This window comes from Dromaius novaehollandiae, chromosome 9, assembly GCF_036370855.1.
Source record: "Dromaius novaehollandiae isolate bDroNov1 chromosome 9, bDroNov1.hap1, whole genome shotgun sequence".
In the NCBI taxonomy this organism is placed as follows: Eukaryota; Metazoa; Chordata; class Aves; order Casuariiformes; family Dromaiidae; genus Dromaius; species Dromaius novaehollandiae.
Window position 1 is genome coordinate 7,462,029 of NC_088106.1, and position 20,696 is coordinate 7,482,724.

Here is a 20,696-nt window from a genome sequence, read left to right on the forward strand (position 1 = left end):
TCGCAGAACAGCAAATGCAATTATTTGATTATATCCAGGGGCAGAAGATGTTTCAACTTTTATTACAAATGATGTATTTTAAGAACAGAAGGTAGCATCTGGTGTACGCTTTCAAAGGTTACAGTTCAATAAGTATCACAAGTGAATACTGCTGATGAAATAGTGGTAATCTAACTTAATCTAAAAAACAGAATGTGCTCAAGTCACATCGCAGTTGTTTATATGGAAGTAAATATCTGCAAGCAGACTTCAAAATAGTGTTAGTTAATTAATCGGCGAGGCTTTGCTCTAACACTGCTAATGCGAAGAGGCATCCATCTTAGATTTACCTTTTCACCCCGTTTCAGTCTGTTATGCTACCAGGTTGCACCATTGCATTAACTTCTCGCTTCGTTACCTGTTCGTTAAGCAGAGAGAGAGCATGGTTCGGTGGTCACAGATAGGTTTGCTCTCAGTTAGAAGTACGTAGAGTTTATTAAGTAATTTATAGCATGAGAGTAGTAGAAGGTGTATTCTGCGTTTTTTTGAATGTCATTGGACGTTCTTGCTACATGAGATCTGCGGTTTCAGACCTAACGTCACCCTGACTGTGGTCCTGGAGGCAGCAGACACCTTTACGGTGATTCTCAGGTCAACAGACTTTGTAACGGAAGAGTTACGCCAACAAGGGGTGGAGATGTTCACCCGACTTGTGTGTATTTACTAGTGTTGCTGATGATTTGAGTTGTGCTAGCGCCAGAACACGCGGGATGGGGTTGGATAAGCAATTATTCCTGCTCGTGTTTTCTTTTTGATGCTTCTGTCTCCAGGGTTAAATGGGAAGCGTTCACTTGGCTGAATTCGCCAGCAAATCGGCAGTTAATCCACTTTGTCTTCACCCTGTAGTTGTACGGGATAAATGCGGATGACTCAATAGCAATTGAGAATAACATGAGCTGAAGAAGTCGTATCAGATGAAACTAAAAGTATCTTAAAGAGGAATTTGTGTCTTGGGTTCAGATTGCTGGTTTCTAAAAGGCAGTTTGAACAACTTTGGCTTCCCTAATGTTTGCTAATGCTCCAAGCATTATCTGCATCATGTGTTCGGTGCGAGAGGATTACGTGCGCCAAAGACAAGGAGTTTGAGTTTTATTAGTTAGCTGTGATAGAAAAGCTCGCAAAAACGGGAAACTGCTTAAACGACAGGCTTCTGCCCTAAGCTGCAGCTCCGTCTACAGCGTTCCTGCCGTGGCCCCGTGGCCCAACTGGATGCCACCCCTAAAACTTTCAGAAGAAATTAGTGGGAATGCCTCTGTAGCTTCTGGTTACAAATGTCTCAGGAAACACCCTGGTATTACAAGGCAGCTGCGTTTGCGGTGGCCAAGCAATTAACCACGGTGCCCTGTTCATCAGAGGACAGTGTACGATTTTTAACACATAACATAGCGTGTAATTTCGGTCTTTTAATATGAGGGAAAGGAGAAAAGTTCTGGAGAACAGCAGAGTGGATAACTCTGATGAAAAGGTTATAGACTTTGGTGTAACAAGGTATAAAACCCCCCAACCTAGGAAAATTCAGGTCAGACCTAAAGATCATCCAAATCTATCTGCCATTTCTGATACTGAAGGGAGCAAGATCCAGTGGAGGGATGAACGCAGATCTTGTCTCAGTATGCTTTTTTCTGTTTTATTGATCATTACGTTTAGCCTTTCTTAAATCCTAAGGTTTAGATGTCAGCCGAAACCTAAAAATGTGAATCTGAAAATACGTGCCTAGATCAGGCTCTTTAGCTAGTGTACAGCAAAATACATCCCTGATCCTGTCTGGGCAAGCAAATACTGCTACAAACAATAATAATGATGTTTACGAAGAAAATAAAAAAATAGAAACCTGTTTCTATGAAGTAGTGAAAGGTACAATAAAAGCAAGTCGGCTGATATGCCCTCTTTCCCATGGAAACACCAGGAAAGAGACCCCATGTGCTGCAATAAAAGCACCCTATGGGAAAGGACTACGGGGCCGGTCCCCCCAGCCGACGGCACGCCGGTTCCCACGGGCGCGGAGAGCTGCGTGCACGGACCTACTCGTCTGCTTGCTGCGGCTCGAGACGTGCCCACCTATTCCAAACTAAACCTAACACGAGCACAGGGGTAAATGTGTTTGAATTACATGCCCATTAGGGAGGCAACTGTCCCTTTGATAAACGTATGTACGTGCAGTGCTTAAACCAGCAACGTGGGACCTCCAGTTTACTCCCACTTCACAAGATGTACCTAAGTGGTCATCATGCCTATGAACTCGGTATATCCTCTGCTATAGCTCGGTAATGGTGAGGATGAGATGTTTCCGTACTAAATAGATTTTCCCTTGCTTGAATTGTTACCAAAGCCGAGAAACATGAGGAGACCTCGAGGGAAGTGGGCAACGCTGTGTAGTCTCCGATGGTGAAATCGTTCTCCGCACCTTCTCCAGCGCGCCGCTTCCAGACGCTGCTCACCGGCGAGGTCAGGAAGTCAGAAGTCACCTGTGCCTGAGCTAACGTGGCACAAGTGCTGGTGTTATGCCCTTTGCGGTCCCCCTCGTGGCATTTAATGGGTTGTATCTGATACCAACCCCTTGTCAGAGGAAACAGTCAGACGGGGTTGTTGTTACAGGAGCCACAGAATGACACCAGTAATCACTACAAGACTAAAGAATTATTTAGTAAAAATGTTTTATATAAAATGCAAGTACAAAAATTACAACATTTGTATGCTACTGCAACCTACACCCATGAATAAAAATTTGCTACATTGACCATTCGGCATAAAGAAGTGAGAGGAAAAGGATGATTCCGGGTGCAAATCTACCAATGGAAGTTGATCTGTCTTTCTATCCATCTTCAAATGTGCCCTGTCTGATACTGCTTTATGGTCTCTCCCCAGGATAATATCTGGCAAGCATGGCTTTGGATTATTCAGAAATAAAATATGATTATTCAGTATGATCCCAGTTGGGCTACACTCTGCATGCAGAGACCAAGAATATGTATATTTAGATAAGAAAGAAGATAATGCCCAGAAGCATTCCCTAGACGAGTCAGCGTGATACTACATATTGGGAGTTGAAGAGTGACATGAAGCAAAAAAAGCTGTGTGTAATAGGCAGTTTGTCTTAACGTCAGCTCTCAGTTTGTGTAGTTTCCCCCACTTCCACAGTTTCCTTCCAGTCCTTTTTAGCAGAGCCTGACTACCGGGTGATATAAATCATTTCTTAGCCATACGGAGGCTTCTCATCCTAAGCTGCCACCAATAAATCTGATTTTATTTTCCACAGTTAAAATGTTTTTTTCTTTCAAATAAGCACTTAAAATAACTTTTTTTTTTTTAAACAATTCTAACTTCTTAATAGACTAAATTGCGAGGGAGTTTGATGACATGAGTCAATCCTGTGCTTAGATGTAAAGCCTGGGCTGTTTTGTAAAGCTAAGCAGCTGCCAAAGTCTGCTCACCAACAGAGGAGGCATTGGCTTATGTAGGGAACAGTTTTGTACTATCTAGCTTTTTGTAGTGGGAAGACAATTTCTGAATTAAGTACAGAAGAGAATAGGAAAAAAGTTTTGTAGGAATATTTTCAGTTCTGTGCTGAAGTAGATGATTTGCGAATGAGCCAAACCAAAGTATTCCGGTAAATGATGGAGAAATTCACATATCTGACTACCATCGAAAGCAGCAAAATTCAGCTCTGTGTTAATGCAGCAAACGCTTGTCGGAGTCGTAATTTGGGGTTGAAGCCAGCGTGCGTTTCTTTGCTCTGTGAAGAAAAAGGTATTTCTGAAGTCCTGCTGCTGCTGCTCCCACACAGGTGTTTAAGTGAACAACCAAGGTACCTGCTTTTCTGGGCGACAAAATAAGTGGTTGTGGCAGCTGGTTTCCTCTCGTTGAGAAACGAAGTAGGGAGATGAATGAGGCATGTGTTTACTCCCGAGGCCCATATGCAGGGGCTGTACAGTGATTTGTTCATTACCGTAATTTGAAGGTTCCCAAGGCAACCTTAATTTATTAAAAGATAGACTACTAGATTTTTTCTCCTGACATCGTTCTGTTGACTTCACGTAACGCTTGCAGAGCAGCTCTCTTCCTTCCCCCACCGTGGTTTTTTCACTTTCGCCTTCTTCTCCACACTGTTTTCACCAAATCTTGTCAAAACGCATGCATGGTGCAATTCGGCATCGCTCTGCTGCTGGTATCACGGAGGTGCTGATTTATGCTAGCCGACTTATCCTGGGGATCTGGCTCACAGAGCTTACACTAGCAAATTATTCTTTTTTATACATATATATATACACAAAATAGTCCTATTCATACAGTTGACAAATGCAGTGGCCAGTGTAAGTTAAAAAAAAAAAAATTACAAAAAAAGTCCACCCGTTCCGGCAAATAAAACAAAATCAAAACGGCATTACCTAAATTGCAGCTCATGTTTAAGCAGAGATAGCTGTGTACGTTTTCCTTAAAACACTAGTCATCAGGGTGTATTCTGCCTTGCTCCCTACCGATAACAGGCCAGTCCAAGGAAACATGGAAGCACCGTGTTATGCTCAATTTGTGGCAGATGTCTAACAGAATTCAGTGTTTCAAGGAAAAAAACTTCCTCTGCATCACGGCAGTGTAGCAGCAATTGCGTTACCGAACCCATCGCCGGCCTGGTGAAATCTTTGTGGTGTATCAATTAAGTAGATAGGCACGATCATAATGTGCTGTGATCTCAAAATACTGATTGATTTCAAAACCTTTTCTGTGCTATTTCAGCAGCTGGATTTCTTTTTCTTTTATGTACAACATACTGATTAAGATGGACTCGTGTTTATTCAAGGCATGATCCTGAAAAATGCTTAAGCACATATTTAATTTCAAGCACATAAATACCACCCTTTTGGTCAGACTGTGCATGTGCTTAAAATTAATTAGGCGCTTAAGTGCTTCGTTGGATTAGGCAAAGATGCGTGTTTTGGCTTTCTGGTGGCCTTTCACTTCTGTAAAACTGAGGTTCAAATGCGAGCTAAGTCCTTCGGGTAACTCCAGTGGCATCCAGCACTGGCGAAGGCTCCTTAGAGGAGCCGAGATGCTCGAGACAGGGTCCAAATGCAAACCACAGGTGAGGTTTGATTTCCAGTCCCCACCTGAAGTAACTAGACGTGAGCAGCCGCCGTGCAGCTCTGCTGAGCTGGCGTCCAGCGTGCCGCAGCGGGGCCCGTCGGGGACGTCTTGGCGGCGATGCTTGGGCAGCGCTTACCTGCGCGTGGCCGGGCTCTCGCCCGAGGTGGCATCCGGACGCGCTAAAGCCTTGCTCTTCCCCAAAACCCGCTGGGAAGCGAGCTGAGGTGTCCGCTCCTGCAAACGTGCAGCCACCCGCTATTCCTCCGGACCGGCTCGTCGGAGCGTGTTTTGGCACTGTCACGCCTGGGAATGGGGAGTCCGGTATTGTCGGTACTGTTTGCGTTTTACCCCCGATTTTACAGAATTTTAAGCTGGTCCTAACTATGCAAACGGGCTCCTTTGGAGCATGGTTTCAACCTTTTTAACTGATCAAAAAGGCTCCAAAAAAACTTGCTTCTTTGTCCATGTCAACTATATCCCCGTTGCTGACGGAGACAAAAATCCTGTCGTCCCTCTTCAGCTGGAAAACACCCCCCTGGTAGATGGAGTAAAGTCCATACTCTGCCTTTTTAGACCAGCAGCTTGTCCTTGCGCTTTTCATGAGCAAAATGGGCTCTGGATAATTAGTCAGTTTGTAAACGTACTGGACCAGCTGTTTAGGGTTTCGGATTTGCGCCAGTAAATCTGAATCTTCGTTCTCGTTTTCGCGGAACCGAAAATAAGTTTGTGAGTAGATGTAGTAGAAGCCCGTTTTGGGTACCACTAACTCGCCGTTCCTCAGCTCCACGTTGTAGAGGAAGGAATGGCCTTTCCGCGACGACTCCCAGCTGCTTATTTTTTGGCCACTGCCTCTTCTGGGCGAGGAGTCTATTTGAGAAAGAAGAGAGAAGGCGTAAAGTTAAAAGCCTGGTGTTTGGGAGTCTGCTTTCCAAAATCAAGTAGGGAAATTGGCTGTTCCCGCTGGTTTCGAAGGGCAGTTCATTGGGCCCATTCCGTCAAAATAATTTGGAGGGCCATAAGTAAGCTGCTTTTAGTACTACATGGGAATTCACTATTTTTATTCGTAATTCTTGCCCTCCCGAGTAAGTGCACATCATCATGCAGTTACTTAGTAACATAGCTAAAATAGCCATTTGTGGCTGGTACCCGCCAAAGATGTAGAAACCCCACCAAGCCGTTCATTAATACGGCTTGAATGTCAAGTCTTTCCTGCCCATGTCTTGCATTTCTAATAGGTCTGTCGCCATAGCAGCTGGCACTCATACGGCTAACAGAAGGAAATTAAAGGAAAGCAAAGAGGAGAGCTTAGCATTAGCAGGAGGGATTTTACTTATTATTATTTTTAAATGAAGGTTCCAGAAGAAAAGTTGGTGAGGCAACTGGAGCGAGCAGGGCTTCTCCTGTGCTACAGGAATGAGCTGAAAAAAAAAGGAAAATGTTCTGAACGGGACGAGAGGGCGTTTTGGCGGTTGGTTCCTTATTATTAACTCAATGCAAGCATAAAGAAGTGGAGGTAAGCACCAAGCTAGCCAAGGAGGGCAGAAATGCCATGACCTCTGTCTGGTTTTAAGCACTGTTTTCCTTACTGTGTGGGGCTACAGAGCTCTTCTTGTTGCTGTTCCCGGTTAGATGCGCTGCTATTCGGTAGGCGGGATTCTGCGGCGGCTGCTCGTTGCCGTTGGAAAACGTTAGGGCTCTTTCAGCTAAACGAGGGCGAGAGAAACAACCTCAGGTTAGGATCAGCGACGTCAGAAAGCGCCTAGCGCCTCGTGAACGCGTCCGTCTCATTTGAGCTTATTTTAAGGAATGCATGTGCCATTTTTTTAGTTGACTGCAGCATAGAGGAGATGGTTTTGAATAAGGCTCAAACTTCTCTTTCTCTTTGAGCTTATTTTAAGGAATGCATGTGCCATTTTTTTAGTTGACTGCAGCATAGAGGAGATGGTTTTGGATAATAAGGCTCAAACTTCTCTTTCTCTCTTGCTCCCTTTGAAATGTCTTTATGAAGGCATATGAATGTCTTTATATGCCTCTCTGCTTTCCTTCTTCCTTCTCCCCTCCCCAAACTACCGATAGACAAGAACTTAAAACAACCCCCGTGTAACAAATCCGCATGCTCCTGCTGAGCATCTTTTAAGCGGTCATAGTCTTGACTCAGAACTTGCACTTTCAGGGCATAACGCTCCCTGCTACAGGTGCCTAAAGCCGTGTGGACTTGAGCAGAGCTCTCCCCGCATTAGCCGGGGTGCCGGGAGCTCAGCGCTGAGCGGGGCTGGCGGAGCGGGCACTGCCGCGCAGGAGCCCCCCAGCCTCGCCGCCCCCCAGCTCGAGCCACTCGGCCTTAATTCTGGCTCCTGAAAAACCGCCTTTTAGTGATGCGTTACCCTTTTCCCAAGACTTGCCGCGGAAGAATCGGAAAACGGGGCAAAATTTTAAGTCACTGTTTTCTGCACTTAAAAAAAAAAATTGCCTGAATCATGACACATCACACCCCATTAGCAGCCTCTTTTTGCTGCAGTTAATAAAATTACTGTAATACCGTTGACTGCAGATATGTTTTCCTCATAGCTTCTTGACATCATCTGCCAACAAACACAGAGAAAAATAATTAGTTTGTCAGCAGCAGCAATAGATGCAGGAAATAGACACTCTTTTCTCAGACTCATGAATAAATGGCATTATGAATTTGACCATGAAGCAAATCAAAAAAGCCTGTATCATTAATTCTTGGTAATAAAGTATTTCCACATCTGCAATTTTCATGTAACTAAATCTCCGGGAAAACATTTTCAAGAGTGCTCAGCCATCTGAGTTTTTGCTCCTCTGGAAAATGTGACCCTCATGCTCTTCTTCAAGAGGAGGAGATGGAGTGTACCAGCATCCGTTGCCACTCGCAGAATAATACCTCGCAGCGCTGCACTTCTGTGGGAGTTTAGCTCTGGGAAATTAAATTCGGTTTATTTTTATATCTCTATCTATCCATAGTTTTTAAGCCAGCATATCTTACTTCCTACGTCTCCCTTTTTTATAACTGTTTGCCGACTGCTTTTAAATGAAGCAGTTCAGTTACTACGGGCGGGACAGCTGCGGCAAGCATGCTCTTGAGGTGATTTACCTTGCTGATAAACACAGCCCCGATATTGCAATTTACTGCTGGGCTCTGCCCTGCCACTGCTGGGCTGTTTCTTGCACCCATGCTGGCTTTTCTGAGCAAGGAGGGAGCTAGCAGATATATTAGATATATATTAGATATTAGATATATTGGATACGTAAATGGCCGTGAAATAAAACAATGTTTTCTTCATGCAGAATGACACTGGCAGAACTTGCACTGAAGTAACTGAGATCTTTGAGCACACATTAAATACGGCGCCTGTTTCGGGATGCAGAATTTACAGGGTAAGTCTCAGCCTGAAGCGAACTTTTATGGATGAGGTTTTTATATGCCGGAGATGGGATTTTTGAGAAGCGTTCCAGGAGATTTCAGCCCTTTCAGTTTTAAGCCAGGCACAACTTCTTCCCTGCAGCCAGAATTACAGGTGTGGGGCGCCAGGCTGGTGGAAGACGCGGTGCCCGGCTCTACGCTCTCGCTCGCTCGCCCCGTCCCCCGACACGTTATGCGGCTCCCGGCGGGACCATTGCTCGGGCACCTTCCTGCTTCCCGTCCCGCCGCGTTTTAGCTCGTTTGCTCGTGGCAGCACACGTTTTTCGAACAGGGAGCGGCATCTCTCCCAGCCCTGCGGCCGTACGGGCAGGTCGAAAACAAACGCTGGGGTGAGTCAAACACGGCTCCTGTTTGCACAGCAGGGCCAAAAGGGGACTTTCTTCTGAAGGACTGTGAACAGCACTTCTGTCTCACGGTTGGCGTGTTGTCTGTAACGGCAATGGACCTCCTGATGGTTTGTCCCGGTCTGAGTAGGGGCGTTTAGTCCCTTCACCTCCACCCGGCAGGAGCAGGGAGAGAGGAGCCTGGATGCTTCCAGGCTGAGACACCCCAAAAAGATGTATACAAAGCCGTCACCGAGACCAGCCTAGGCAAACCTGCTTGTCTTTGCTTTATTATTGCCTGACTGCAGCGGGACCGCTGTCATGGTCCCCTCAGCAGGGTTTCACCGCCAGCGCAGCTCCTCTCCGGCTGCAGCCGCGGCTTGGCGACTGCTCTGCGCTAAAGCGGCCTCGCTATCGGCAACTTGGTCTTTTGAGCCTTAATATGGTCAAGCCCCACAGCTCAATCAACGTGCGGGGTCCCAAATACCTTTTTGATTAGCTTCCCCAGTTGCCACTTCACTTGCCAGCAGGGATCGGCCTCTCGCTCCTCCGTCTCCACCACGTCCAAGTTCTGTATGAAATTCCCGAGCTCCTCCCCGGTGAGACAAGCAATGCCGCTCTTTGAGTACGTCTCCCGGAGCTGCGTCAGAAGGGAAAACCAGAATTTTTCGCTTACGGTGTGCTTGCACACTTTCAGCTGTGGTACATGGCTAATTCACCACGCTTAGGAAGACGCTTGCTTTTCGGAGCAGCGCTCACTCGTACGGTACAAGCTATGACTGTACAGGCAGAATGAGTAATGCATCCTCATTTTGCATCTTTATTTAATTACAATGAGATGCCTAATACGCAAAGAAACCCTTACACCATCTCTATGGACACAAATTCGGTATACAGCACTCAACTAAATAAGCTTTCTGGGAAATTCAATGCCTAAATCATAACCTTGTGAATGCTTTAGTTTCTCTGATTCTGCATTAAAATCTCTCTTTTGCACAATGGATTTTTCTTTGCAAATTATTGAGGATGAAAGCAAGTATCAGGCCTTAAAAGTGTTTTCCGTTCTGTCTGTTCAGAAAATGCCCCTTCTGCTCCAGGCTTTCCCTGGAACATACCCGGAGCAGTTTGGGGTCGCTCCGTAGCAACCTGGACCTCTGTTTGACCTAACGGTCCAGAGCAGAGTCCAGACAACACAGACGTGTGGGTTCAGATCGAACTGGAAAGCTGCATGCCTGTGACCTGGGCCAATGTCTGTGCCCTCTGGGTAGAGGGAAAGCACTTTTTTTCCAACGGATAAAGAGAAACGAGTTTGTAGAGTGGCAAAATCCTCGTTGACTTCGAGGAGATCTAACTGAAAGCATTTAAAGGATAGTGGAAGAGCTTTCCCAAGCTCTGCCGCGCGTGCGGGGCTAGGCAGTGCACACGACTCAAGCTGGCGCTGTTGTTTAACCTAAGAGCACATAAGCTAAACCGCCCGGGAGTAAATGCCGGCGGACTATGAACTCCTGTTTGCTTTGAACTCGGTGGTGCTGCCTCAGCTGTAAAGGCTGATAGGACTCGTTATGCAAGCGAAGTACTGCTTAAACTTCGGAAAGACAGCACCCGGCACTGAACACGCAGTGCACTCAAGCCGAATTCTTGTTTTGATATTTAAATTTCACTGTTCTTGCGTTAACGAAGTTTGGTTTGGTTTGGTTTGCTCTGCGTTAACTCAACATGTACCAGTTTCAGCTGTCCTTAAGCCTGGGGTATTGAAAGCAACAAATAAGAGCCTCCTCCTCCTCCTCCTCCTCCACACTTCATTCTTTTCCTGCCTGTTAGGAAACAAAGGCATTCAGGAGGAGATTTCACACTCAGGGAGGATTAGGAGAATTCGCCCAGATTACACTGCAGTTCTTATCCTGTTTAACAGCAAGCCTTCGATTTGGAGAGCAGACTCCACGGAGCTTAATCTAATAGTGGAAAAGACTTCTGTCCTTTGTAGTCCTCCATGCAAAATGATGCCACCACAAAGAGCGTTCATGGAGATTTCTGTGACTTTGCTGAAGAAGGCAGTGGTATTTTTAAGTAAGGTTTCATCACTCAAAGTGATGAAAATTATGCACTTATTAAGGTGCAACTGCACTTAAAGTTAAGGACTTTGATGGATTTAGCTATGCTCAGTTCTGTAACAAAATAGTTGGAAAAAATAGTGTGCAGACCAGACATTGCTGTTTATTCTCTTACCAGATCTGGCAAAGCTCTCCTCTGAGCTTTGCCCTCTCGTCTGGAAGCAAACAGTACTGCACGTCTGCCTTTTGCTTACTAGTCATACTTTTCCCCAAAACAGCTTTATTGTACTGTCCCTGGAACAGTATTTTGCACCCATTTTGAGCTCTGCAGGGAATGCAACCTTGTACCACTGCCACCTGGTACAGAGGGACTGGTATTACTGGTCTACAAGTAGAAAGCAAGGCACCGGGGTGCTGCAAGGCTTATCCACAGCACTGAAATTTCTGCGATGGAAAGTCCTGCAGGAATGCTAACAGAATCTGGATACTTGTAAAGCTGCTCCTCCTATTCTAGGACTACTACACAGACTGTTTTTAAAAATGAAGGAAGTCTGAGGATATTTGCTTTTCAGCCCTGTATCCTGAAGCATAATGAACTTTATTGTGCTCACGTCTCAGCACTTCCTCCCATAGCAAAACGGTGGAACAAATGGTCATAGTCGTAGTTCGACTCACATGGCTACAGCTGTAGAGAGAAAAACTGCTAGTTATACATATTTTCTTTTTTGTAAAGATAAAAATATCTGCATCTGTGCAGCCATAGTAATCTGGTGAAGGTGTAGAAAGACAGATATTGTGAACAAAGAGGAGAAAAATGAGCAGACAAAAATCACAGTATATGTGTGGAGATTTATTCCACGTGCACGACGAGGATGTGGGGTAGCACTCTGTAGCTCTAGATAAGCTTTTTACATCTTTATCATGCACCAGGTGAAGCATTGAAGAATATGTGCTTAAGGTACACCATATACCACAGAGCCAGCAAGGTTACCTTGCAGCCCAGCAGAACTTCAGCATGAGCAGATTTAGTCTGTCACACCAAATGCAGACATATTATTCTTCAGAAATAGTTATATTTTGGGCAAGTATTTTTAGATGTGGTTCTGTTTCAGGTGTACATATTTCAGTGAAAGGTAAGTGTGACTACTCCTTACTTAAGACTGGCAAGTTGGTTAGCATGAAGAGATGATGGTATGTATTTTTTCTTCATTACTGATATTAGGTAATCTGGCTTCATGAAACGATTATATGTCTGTGATTCCCCAGTTTTGCAAAATATGGAAGCATCACAGGTCTAAAACTCAGCAGAAAAATCTCTATCTTGTACACTTCAAAAATATGAGCACTGACTGCAGAATACTGTATACCCTCTAACATTTGCTTCACAAATGATTTTCACTTCTCAAAAGGCTCCCACTTCGATTGAATTTGCTGTGGGGCAAATGCACGGGGAACAAATAATAGTTTGCATTTGTGCAATGCTTCCTGGATCTGTATAGCCATAACCCCCTTACCTGCAGTCAGGCATCTTTGTGCCCCAGAGAGAGCAGCATGCTGGCACCAGTGTACAGCAGAGTAGTGAATTTTAGTCAGGACCCTTAGGGAAACCCTGAATGCTGGGGCCGGGGGGGGGGGGGGGGTGTCTGTATAAAGTAGGACTGCACACATAAAGGCTCACGTGAATATAAACCAAGTGCAAACTTCATGGAATGCAAACGATTTTTTGCAGGAAAGGAAAGAGTTAAGAAGCAGCTAGTAGACTTAAAGGTTGGCTGCGGGAAACCCAAAGCAACTAGACGATGCAAAGGGTGCTTTACAAGTCGTCAGGAGAAATTCAGTGCTGTTTGCTGTCTGCTTGAAATTCCTTTGGGATTAGTCAGGGTCTTAAAACCGTGTATTTTCCTGGAGGAGGCATTTAAAAGAAAGAAGTATTCCTCCCCGGCCGCCTCTTTCACCTGCTGTCTCTATAGGAATACCCAGTTCACGGAGGTTACCCCTCTAGTCCTCCCAGGGCTGTGGAGGTTTCCGCAGCGCCGGCAAAGCGCTGTAATGTGATGCGAGAGCAAGCTGGGAGCTTGCACGTTGGAAGAAAAAGTGCAACTTCTGGAACCGAGCAAACTTTTGAGCTGCTCTTCCCGGCCCCCCCCCCCCCCCCCCCGCGCTGCCACCCACCTGCTTGAGCTCGTTGGTGAAGTAGAGGAAGGTGACGGCCACGCAGAGGGACTGCAGCAGCACGGCGGCTCCCAGCACCAGCGCGCACGTCTGCGCGGCGCTGGGGCCGGCGGCGGGCAGCATCGCGGCCCGGGCGCAACCTCCGCGCTCCTGCCGCCGCTGTGCAGCCGCCCGAGAGCAGGCAGCGAGGCGGGCAGGGAGGGAGGGACCGGCCGCCGGGACAGCCCGGCCCGCCCCGCACCGCCCCGCGCCCGGGAGCGGCCCCTGCTGAGGCTTCGCTGGAGGGTGCGCACGTCCCCAGGGCTTCCTGGCTGCCACCTGCGCCTTCCTCTCTTCTAGCTTCTCTCCTACCGCTGGTGGGTCCAGCCGCGGTGCCCCTGGGACGACACCCCGCACCTTTGCGGTTAGCTCCCAAGCCAGTGCTGCGGGTGCCCGGAGAGCACGGCCTCTCGCCCCGGTCGCGAGGTGCTGGAACCGGGTACAGCCTTCACCTGAGGTCGCTTTTGGGGGGTTTTGTTTGTTTACGTGTTTGTTTACGTGTTTGTTTTCAAACCTCTGCGGTTCCTGCTCGCAAGCTCTCCTCCACGCTACCTACCCCAACTGGAAGGTTCCCAAAGGCACCGGTGTGGTGTAGGACATGCTCCTGTTGACTTTCAGTAGGGTTTGGGGGCCTTTAGATTAGCACCAGCTTCATAATTAGCTGTGGATGCTTCAAAATCTTTAGAGGTAGCACCGCTATGGATCTGCTGACAGTGCAGCCCTAGGAAATGGACGTTTCAAATCCAAACACAGAGACTTAGATTCACTTTCTTGCTGTTGCTGCCTGCCAGGATGCAATTATGGCCCCTGCCTGGACATCCTAACCTGAGCATTAGGACGTGGGCAGCTTCCAGATGGGAATCCTCAGTAGCTTTCCAGGGCAAAACTAAAACAAAGAGCTCTTTTTTTCACCTCTCATGGCTGTCTGCATAATCTTTAGAAGATGTAAATGCATTGCATTGAACCATTTACAGGGAAATTAATTGTCTGGTCTTCCACCGTAAACTTCCATAGCAAAATGATCCCTGGATTCCTGTTTAATGTGGCAACAGGCAATTTGTCTGACTCTGAGTAGCATTTAATCTGTGTGCCAAAGCAATTCAAATTTGTGCAACTCCAAAGCATGTATCAAATGGAGAGGATTAATGTTTTCTTGAAAGTGAGCTCATGATCTCCTCCTACGACTTCTCAGCAGAGTCAGTGTGACCTTCTGGGCTTGTCTGGCTTGCAGCATCCCAGCCCCTTACTGGGCAGCACTAGAGGAACCTCCATTTGTTTTTATTTAATGCAAAGTTTCTCTTCACATGATCTCCACAACAGAAGTTTCTAATAGATTTTAACACATACCCAATAGAATCTTACCAAAAAAATGGCTTCCTTCCCACTTCGTTTATCATGGTTCATAAATTCATAAGAAAGAAATTTCATCCAAGAGATTCCTGTAAAAAGTTGATTTAACTGTTGGTTGAGCGTCTTGGAGAAAGAGTTCTGCATCCCGAATAAGGTTTCGGCAGATTTTCATTCCAAACGGTTAGGAAGATCTTATCTCATTTGGAAGAAACAAAGCTTTCCATTTAGTGTTTACTCTACAAAAAGAATAGAAATAAAAGTGAAAGTAAGCCAGGACACTCCTAAGTTATGGAGCACTCTTAGTATTTGTTTTTAGTCCTCAGTCTGTGACTGTCCATAGCCTTTTTCTCCCCATAGTTTTCTCCCCAACCTATAACCATAACAGAACTGTTTGTGTGTGTAAATCTACCCGTTCACATCAGATTTTCCAGAACCATAAACTCAGCTCGTAGGCATCTACAAGACATGGTCCATGGTCCCCTTGCTCTTCTTTTGAAACCCTCCATGGATATTCTTTATTTCTGATTTAATACTTGTTTAGTTACTGTCAGTGTTTTAAGACTAAATTAATGAAGTCTATTTTGAAAAGAACAATGGGGTAAATGGGGAAAAACATGCCCAAATATCCCTTCCAAAAACAAGCATGTCACACTTCAGTTTTAATTCTTCAGATCTTAAAATATCATTGTACAATGATAATATGTTTATGGGTTTTCCACCCCAATGTGGGGTAATATGAGAGTGAAATTCCGACTGTTTTCACTGTAAAATATACTTAAAAATGTTGCTGCTTTTAATATTTGAATTTCTGCCTTCAAATTTTGTCTCTAAGAAATGTGAGCTTATGCTGAAAATATTTTGTTTCAAAGTTTCTGAGAGTATCAGATTACTGTTTTGGTGAAACTTCACTGCAGTAACATTTCAGGGTCATGACACCAGCGGGAAGGAATGTCATTAGCTTCCATTAAAAAGAAAGTTCCTTGCATCGGTGCAGTGCCACACGGAAGTAGCTCACTAGCAAAACCTCCGATTCTTCCTGGCTCCTTCATCCCATTAAAGCTTGCCCAGTGAACCGTTTAATTAGATATAAGCCTTAATCTCTGTCCCGTGCCAGGGTAATGCAGGAAATCTGAGGGCTTGGGACTTGTGTTAATTGGCATATAAAGAAAACCCTCTGGTCCTACACCTGCGATATCTGAGACTAGTTCTTCCCCAGCAGACCGGCTAGTGGGAATCTCTAAGAGCTCTAAAAACGTGTGAAAATGGGGTTTTGCATTTCAGAAGAGAATGAAGGGGTGTCTCGAAAAAGTCCATAGTTCTGTTTCCTCACTGATTGCAGCGATGGGGCAATGCAGGTGTTTGCACAGCGGGGCAGAGGTTCAGGTGTGTTTATGTCCTCCTAGTCATGAAGACGATAAACGTTAGTATCACTCCTATCACTGTCTGTGAGCCCAAACCACGGCACAGGACTCTGCCAGGGGTCGAAGTCTGGGAAAGGGAGTAAACTTTATAGGAAGCAGAAGTTCTCGGCACCAGCCTTTCTGCTTAGCAGCAAAGGTTATGTTTTCCGTCACAGGTATCGAAGCGTGCAATTGTGTTGCTGTGGTTGGAAAGAGGGAATTTAGCTGCTCTGGAGATGAGGACAGACTGATGGCCACGCTGTCAGGCTGTAGCTTTCCATCTCCTGGGAGCATGGCCCAGATGTTTGGGCTACGTAAATCCTTCCTTCACCAGCTAGCTCCTAACTTTGGATTCCCATCGAGAGGCACCTGGATGTTTCTGGAGGTTTGGGCTTTGGTACTGGCACGTCTGTCTTCCAGCGCCCCAAGCAGTGGATTTGATCGATAGAGCAGGGAATACGCGTGTGTACACATACCACGCTAACCTCCAGTAATGCCCTAGCATTAACATTTTAGATCTGACTTCAGGTCTTTCATTTTTAGTTGACAAAATACTTAACCTTTTGTCTCTTCATGTACTGTTTAGGTTTTAGGCTTTGTCATTAATTATGTCAGTTATATAGGGGTACTTTCACTAGCATACCTCCCTTTGTGAGTGCTCTTCATCTTTAAGTGAATAGTGCTTCATTAGCCTGCTCCAAAAAGTTTATGCTTAGAAAGTCAGTTCTTGAGTAGAACATAAGCACTTTTAAATCTGCAATAACAGTACTATTCTAGGACAGAAAATGAAGGGACTTCTTTTGCTCAGTCTGCACTGCAAGAGCAGATATATTCATACAAGGGAGCGCATGTGCTGGATGGTAATTCCCTCACTGAGAATTGCCAGGAATACTGGAAGCAATATTCTCCGGTTTTGTAAGTCCTCACAAGATCATTAACTGTGGGTTTGAAATTTGTCTGCAGCATCTCCAGAACCTCAACTCCCTTGTGCTTTACACTGTCCTGGGCCACCAAGCCAGTTTATTGGATCACCGTGGCGTAAAGGGGAAAGAACACATCTTTTTGATGCAGTGGGCTGGACTTTCCCGTGAGTTTTGGTAAAGCTCCCGTAAATGGGGCACTACTGCATGTGCAGTACTGAAGCCCAGGTGCTCCATCGGCCTGAGCCACATGCACTGGGCACAGTCTGGCAAAACACGTGGACGTAGCTTAATGAGTCAGTGCAATTGCTTTCACAGGCATGCCTTAGCTCGAGATTGCTTGTTGTTTTCTTGTGTTATCATGTAGATGTTTTATATGTCATTCTTTCAGATATTACTGGTAGAGCTGATAGCAGCTCAGGGCTTCAGGAAAGTCTTGCATTTCCGAATTTCTGTTTGAAAGATTTTGGTCAAAGAAGAAGTCCAGAAATTTAATTTTGGAGTAGCTGAAATGACTTTGAATGATGACTCCATTGTAAGGGCTATATAGCTATATCTACCTGTATGTCCCTTGAGATCACTTAGGTTGATTCAGTTCACTTCAGCTGGCGATGCCAAGGCTGGATACAGCCGTGCAGCTATTACAGGACTGGGTTGCGTGAAGCACCAGACAACGCTGAAGGCCCCTGGCTATGCAAACAAAAGGGATGTTTACAGCTGCTTGTCAGTCAGTCTCTGTATTATATTAACAAAGTGATAATGTTGAAACAGGTTCATTGCAGCCTCAGCTCCAGAGGAAGCCAGGGCAAGATCCATAACATACCTAGCTGCCTCTGTAACATTTTACAAGAGGAAGAATTCTTTCTGGCATATAGCGAAGCCCTGCTAAGCAATCTGCTTAAGCCCTGAAGCATGAAATTTGATTATCTTTATCATAGATGAGTGCCTTTAACCTCCATTGAAAATGGAAGATAAATATTTCTCTTTAGGGTGCCAGATACGTATGCAAAAAAAAAAAAAAAAAAGATATTCTTTTCAGAAGCTTCTTCACGGTAAAGCATCTGTCATGTATCGGTCTGACTTTGCCTGGGATATAGTTACCTCCTGGGACAGATTAAAAGCAATACACAAGTTGATAGAGATTTTAATGAGATTTCTGCTGCCTCGCTAAGGGGAACCGCCGTTTGTACTCTCGAGGGCTGCTCGCAGCGCGGCTGCGGCTCCCGCTAGGACATGTTCTCCTAGGGTGCCACCAAATGCTGTGGGTGCCGAGGAGACAGAACAAGCCATTGGGGACCGTTCTCACTTGCATGAAAAGCCTTTCTTATTCCTGTAACTAGAAAAAAAGAGCAAAATGGACTGGACAATATATTTGTACTACATTAGTTGTATGGGTTGCTTTATATCTTGTGACTAAAAACCTGTGGTGAAGCGAAACGCTCAGCTCTGTCCAGCAGAATCTTAGTTTTCCTGCAGTCTCAGTTTGGCCTGGCCTAATGTATCTGTGTTTATACCAGTGCAACCATCAAAAGGACATAGTAATGGCAGTGGGCAATAGCTTTGTTTGTATTTACACCTGCTTAAATGCTTGTGTAGCAGGAGGATCACGTCGCTTCGGGACATACCAGTGCTGCATATACCCTTTCTGCGTTTTTTCCCTGTGTCACACCACTGTGGAGGTTTTGGGGCTGCTTGGTGGCCGCTTAGTTCTGGCGTGATTTTGGCAGAGGGTGAAGTGGCAGTGCCTATGCTGGTCTCTGCGTTAGCTCCAGCGCAGGGGCTGGAGAGCAATAACGAGGAGAATCTGGCCGTGAATATTCCAGCTATTTAGCCTTGAGTGTGGGACACGAAAGACTTTCTGGGAGTGGGCTATGGTGGTTCTCCTGCTCAAGAAATACTCACCTAAATCCTCCAGTTTGGTGGTACCTGCTCCATCTCTGATGTGGTCCATGTCCGATTGACAGCTGTGAACCCAGGGAGGGCTGCAAGAGGCTGCTCGGGTTTGCCGGGGCTGGGCAAGACCACGCAGAGCATCAGAGGGGACCTTCGGAGGTGGGTGGGTAGGACGCACATGGCAGACGGCGTGAGTATGAGACTGTGCAGAGTGGGAGGAAATCTTGAATTATTTGTGCACACTGCTGAGTTATGAATGAGCTCAAGCAAACCTGGAAAGAGACATTGGACTCAGTAAAGATGCCAAAGAAATCTTCATTGAATATCAATGAATGATAAAAAATAGGCAAACTTTTGTTATATTTATGGTACAAATATCATGGAAATACCATAAGAGAGTTACAGCACTGCCTTTACATTCATGTGTGTCAGGATCTTGCAGCCACTTTGTGTTTCTGGTGACCTTAGCCAGCGAAGATGCTTCCCTTTTGTCCTGAAAAATGGGTCATCCTATAGTTGGGAGCAGCAGTTCCCCATAGCTAGAGGCAAACAGCGTATTAAAACAGCCCCGTGGCCCGATGGCTGAAGGGAGGGGACTGAGCGAGGCCGGGCCCATGGGAGCCTGGCCAAGCGCTGTTTACAGACGGCAAGTCTTGCCAGGTGTAAGATGTTTTGTTGGGCTTGTGCTGCCCTGAAATTCAGTAAACAGAAAAGGCAGGAGGAAGAATTGAAAGGGAAGCTGTCTCTTGGGTCAACGTGCTTTCTGTTTTCATCGTTTCTACTCCAAAATTGTGTAATATTTAACTGAAAAACATTTATAACTATAACAATATTTAACTAAAAGTAAACTGCAGTATACTTCACTAAGCTGCAGTGTATTTACTCTTGTGGCTAAGTTTTTCTCTTTTCATTACTCAAGTCGTTGAACTTAAACTCAAGCTGACATCGCTTTGCAAAACAAGAACTTCAATGTCTGGGAATAAAAAAAAAAAGTATAGCAAACACTTCCCTGGTTTCTTTTGAGCAGGATTTCCTTATTTACTTGGGAAGGAAGCTGGAAAAGAATCCTGACAATAAATATCTAATGTAAAAAATCTTAAAGTGGAGAACAAAGTATTTAAAAAAAAATCAGTGGTTTAGAGTTGTGACAACACCAGTGATTGCTAAATGCAGCCCAGGACTTCATTTTAAATAAACTGCAGCACTTGTTTTTCCCCATTAACTTTTAGCTGGCCCTGAGATTTGAGTCCACCAAGCAGATCCCGGACACTTTTTCAGATGTCAGCAAGCAAAAGATTCCCAGCTTGGGCTTTCAGCTTCAGCCAGTCACTGCCTCTTACTTTTGTTTCTCTGAAAAAATGTCACATTATTGATAGATTAACTACTACTCTGGTCACTCAGAGTTGCTAAGTAATTTATTAACTGGAAGGGTTTATTCAGGTAATGCAAATAAAGCCCATCTGAAAATAATATTTAAGAAGTCAGCACTTGGAAGCAAAGTGCTGCACAAAGACGAGTGTCACTCTAAGTCCTATCAAACGGCTTTATCCCAGGTTTCTCCTCAGACCAGAGTGGGCAGTTTTCAGGAAGCCGTATGCTTTCAGGTGGGGTTTCCAAGAGGATGTCTAGGGTTGCTGAGTTTTCCTAAAGCTGGACATAGCCGTGAGCCCCCTCCCTGCAGCTGCGCAGGAGCTGAGAGGGACCTCACGGACCTCCCCGGCGTCACTCGTCTCACCAGGGTTTCCTTCACAGCTGGGTGGAGGTGGTCACTGCGCGGGAGCTGAGCCGAGTGACTGTCGGCGGGGCCACCATCTGAAGAGAGATCACAGAAATGAGTGGAAAAGAAAAAAAGCTCCCCACTTTCTAAAAGTTTGTTTTGGTTCTGGTTGCTCTGTGATGTGACTTAGAGCAGGGACACCACTGGGAGCACACTGAAGGGCAGCAAGGGATGGGAGGAACCTCTTAAAACCGTCTTTCTGCCAAAT

General features: G+C 45.6%; 1 protein-coding gene across 1 annotated transcript; it reads right to left on the reverse strand.

The window, feature by feature from the left end:
• Positions 1 to 2,676: 2,676 nt before the first annotated feature.
• Positions 2,677 to 13,328, reverse strand: TNFSF10 (TNF superfamily member 10). Its single transcript, XM_026105775.2, has 5 exons — positions 13,110 to 13,328; positions 9,374 to 9,526; positions 7,658 to 7,700; positions 6,705 to 6,821; positions 2,677 to 5,985 (listed from the first exon to the last, which is right to left on the reverse strand). The coding sequence occupies exons 1-5, from the start codon at positions 13,230 to 13,232 to the stop codon at positions 5,540 to 5,542; spliced, it is 882 nt and encodes a 293-aa protein (XP_025961560.2). The 5' UTR covers positions 13,233 to 13,328; the 3' UTR covers positions 2,677 to 5,539.
• Positions 13,329 to 20,696: the final 7,368 nt, after the last annotated feature.

What these genes read in the sequence shown, in the direction of transcription:
- TNFSF10 (XM_026105775.2), bottom strand. Translation starts at nt 13,232, where the DNA reads ATGCTGCCCGCCGCCGGCCCCAGCGCCGCGCAGACGTGCGCGCTGGTG. An exon ending in TCACCAACGAGCTCAAGCAG is followed by an intron (nt 9,527 to 13,109) that starts GTGGGTGGCAGC and finishes CTTCTGACGCAG; the next exon opens with CTCCGGGAGACGTACTCAAA. An exon ending in GAGCTCTGTAGCCCCACACA is followed by an intron (nt 5,986 to 6,704) that starts GTAAGGAAAACA and finishes TTTCTCAAATAG; the next exon opens with ACTCCTCGCCCAGAAGAGGC.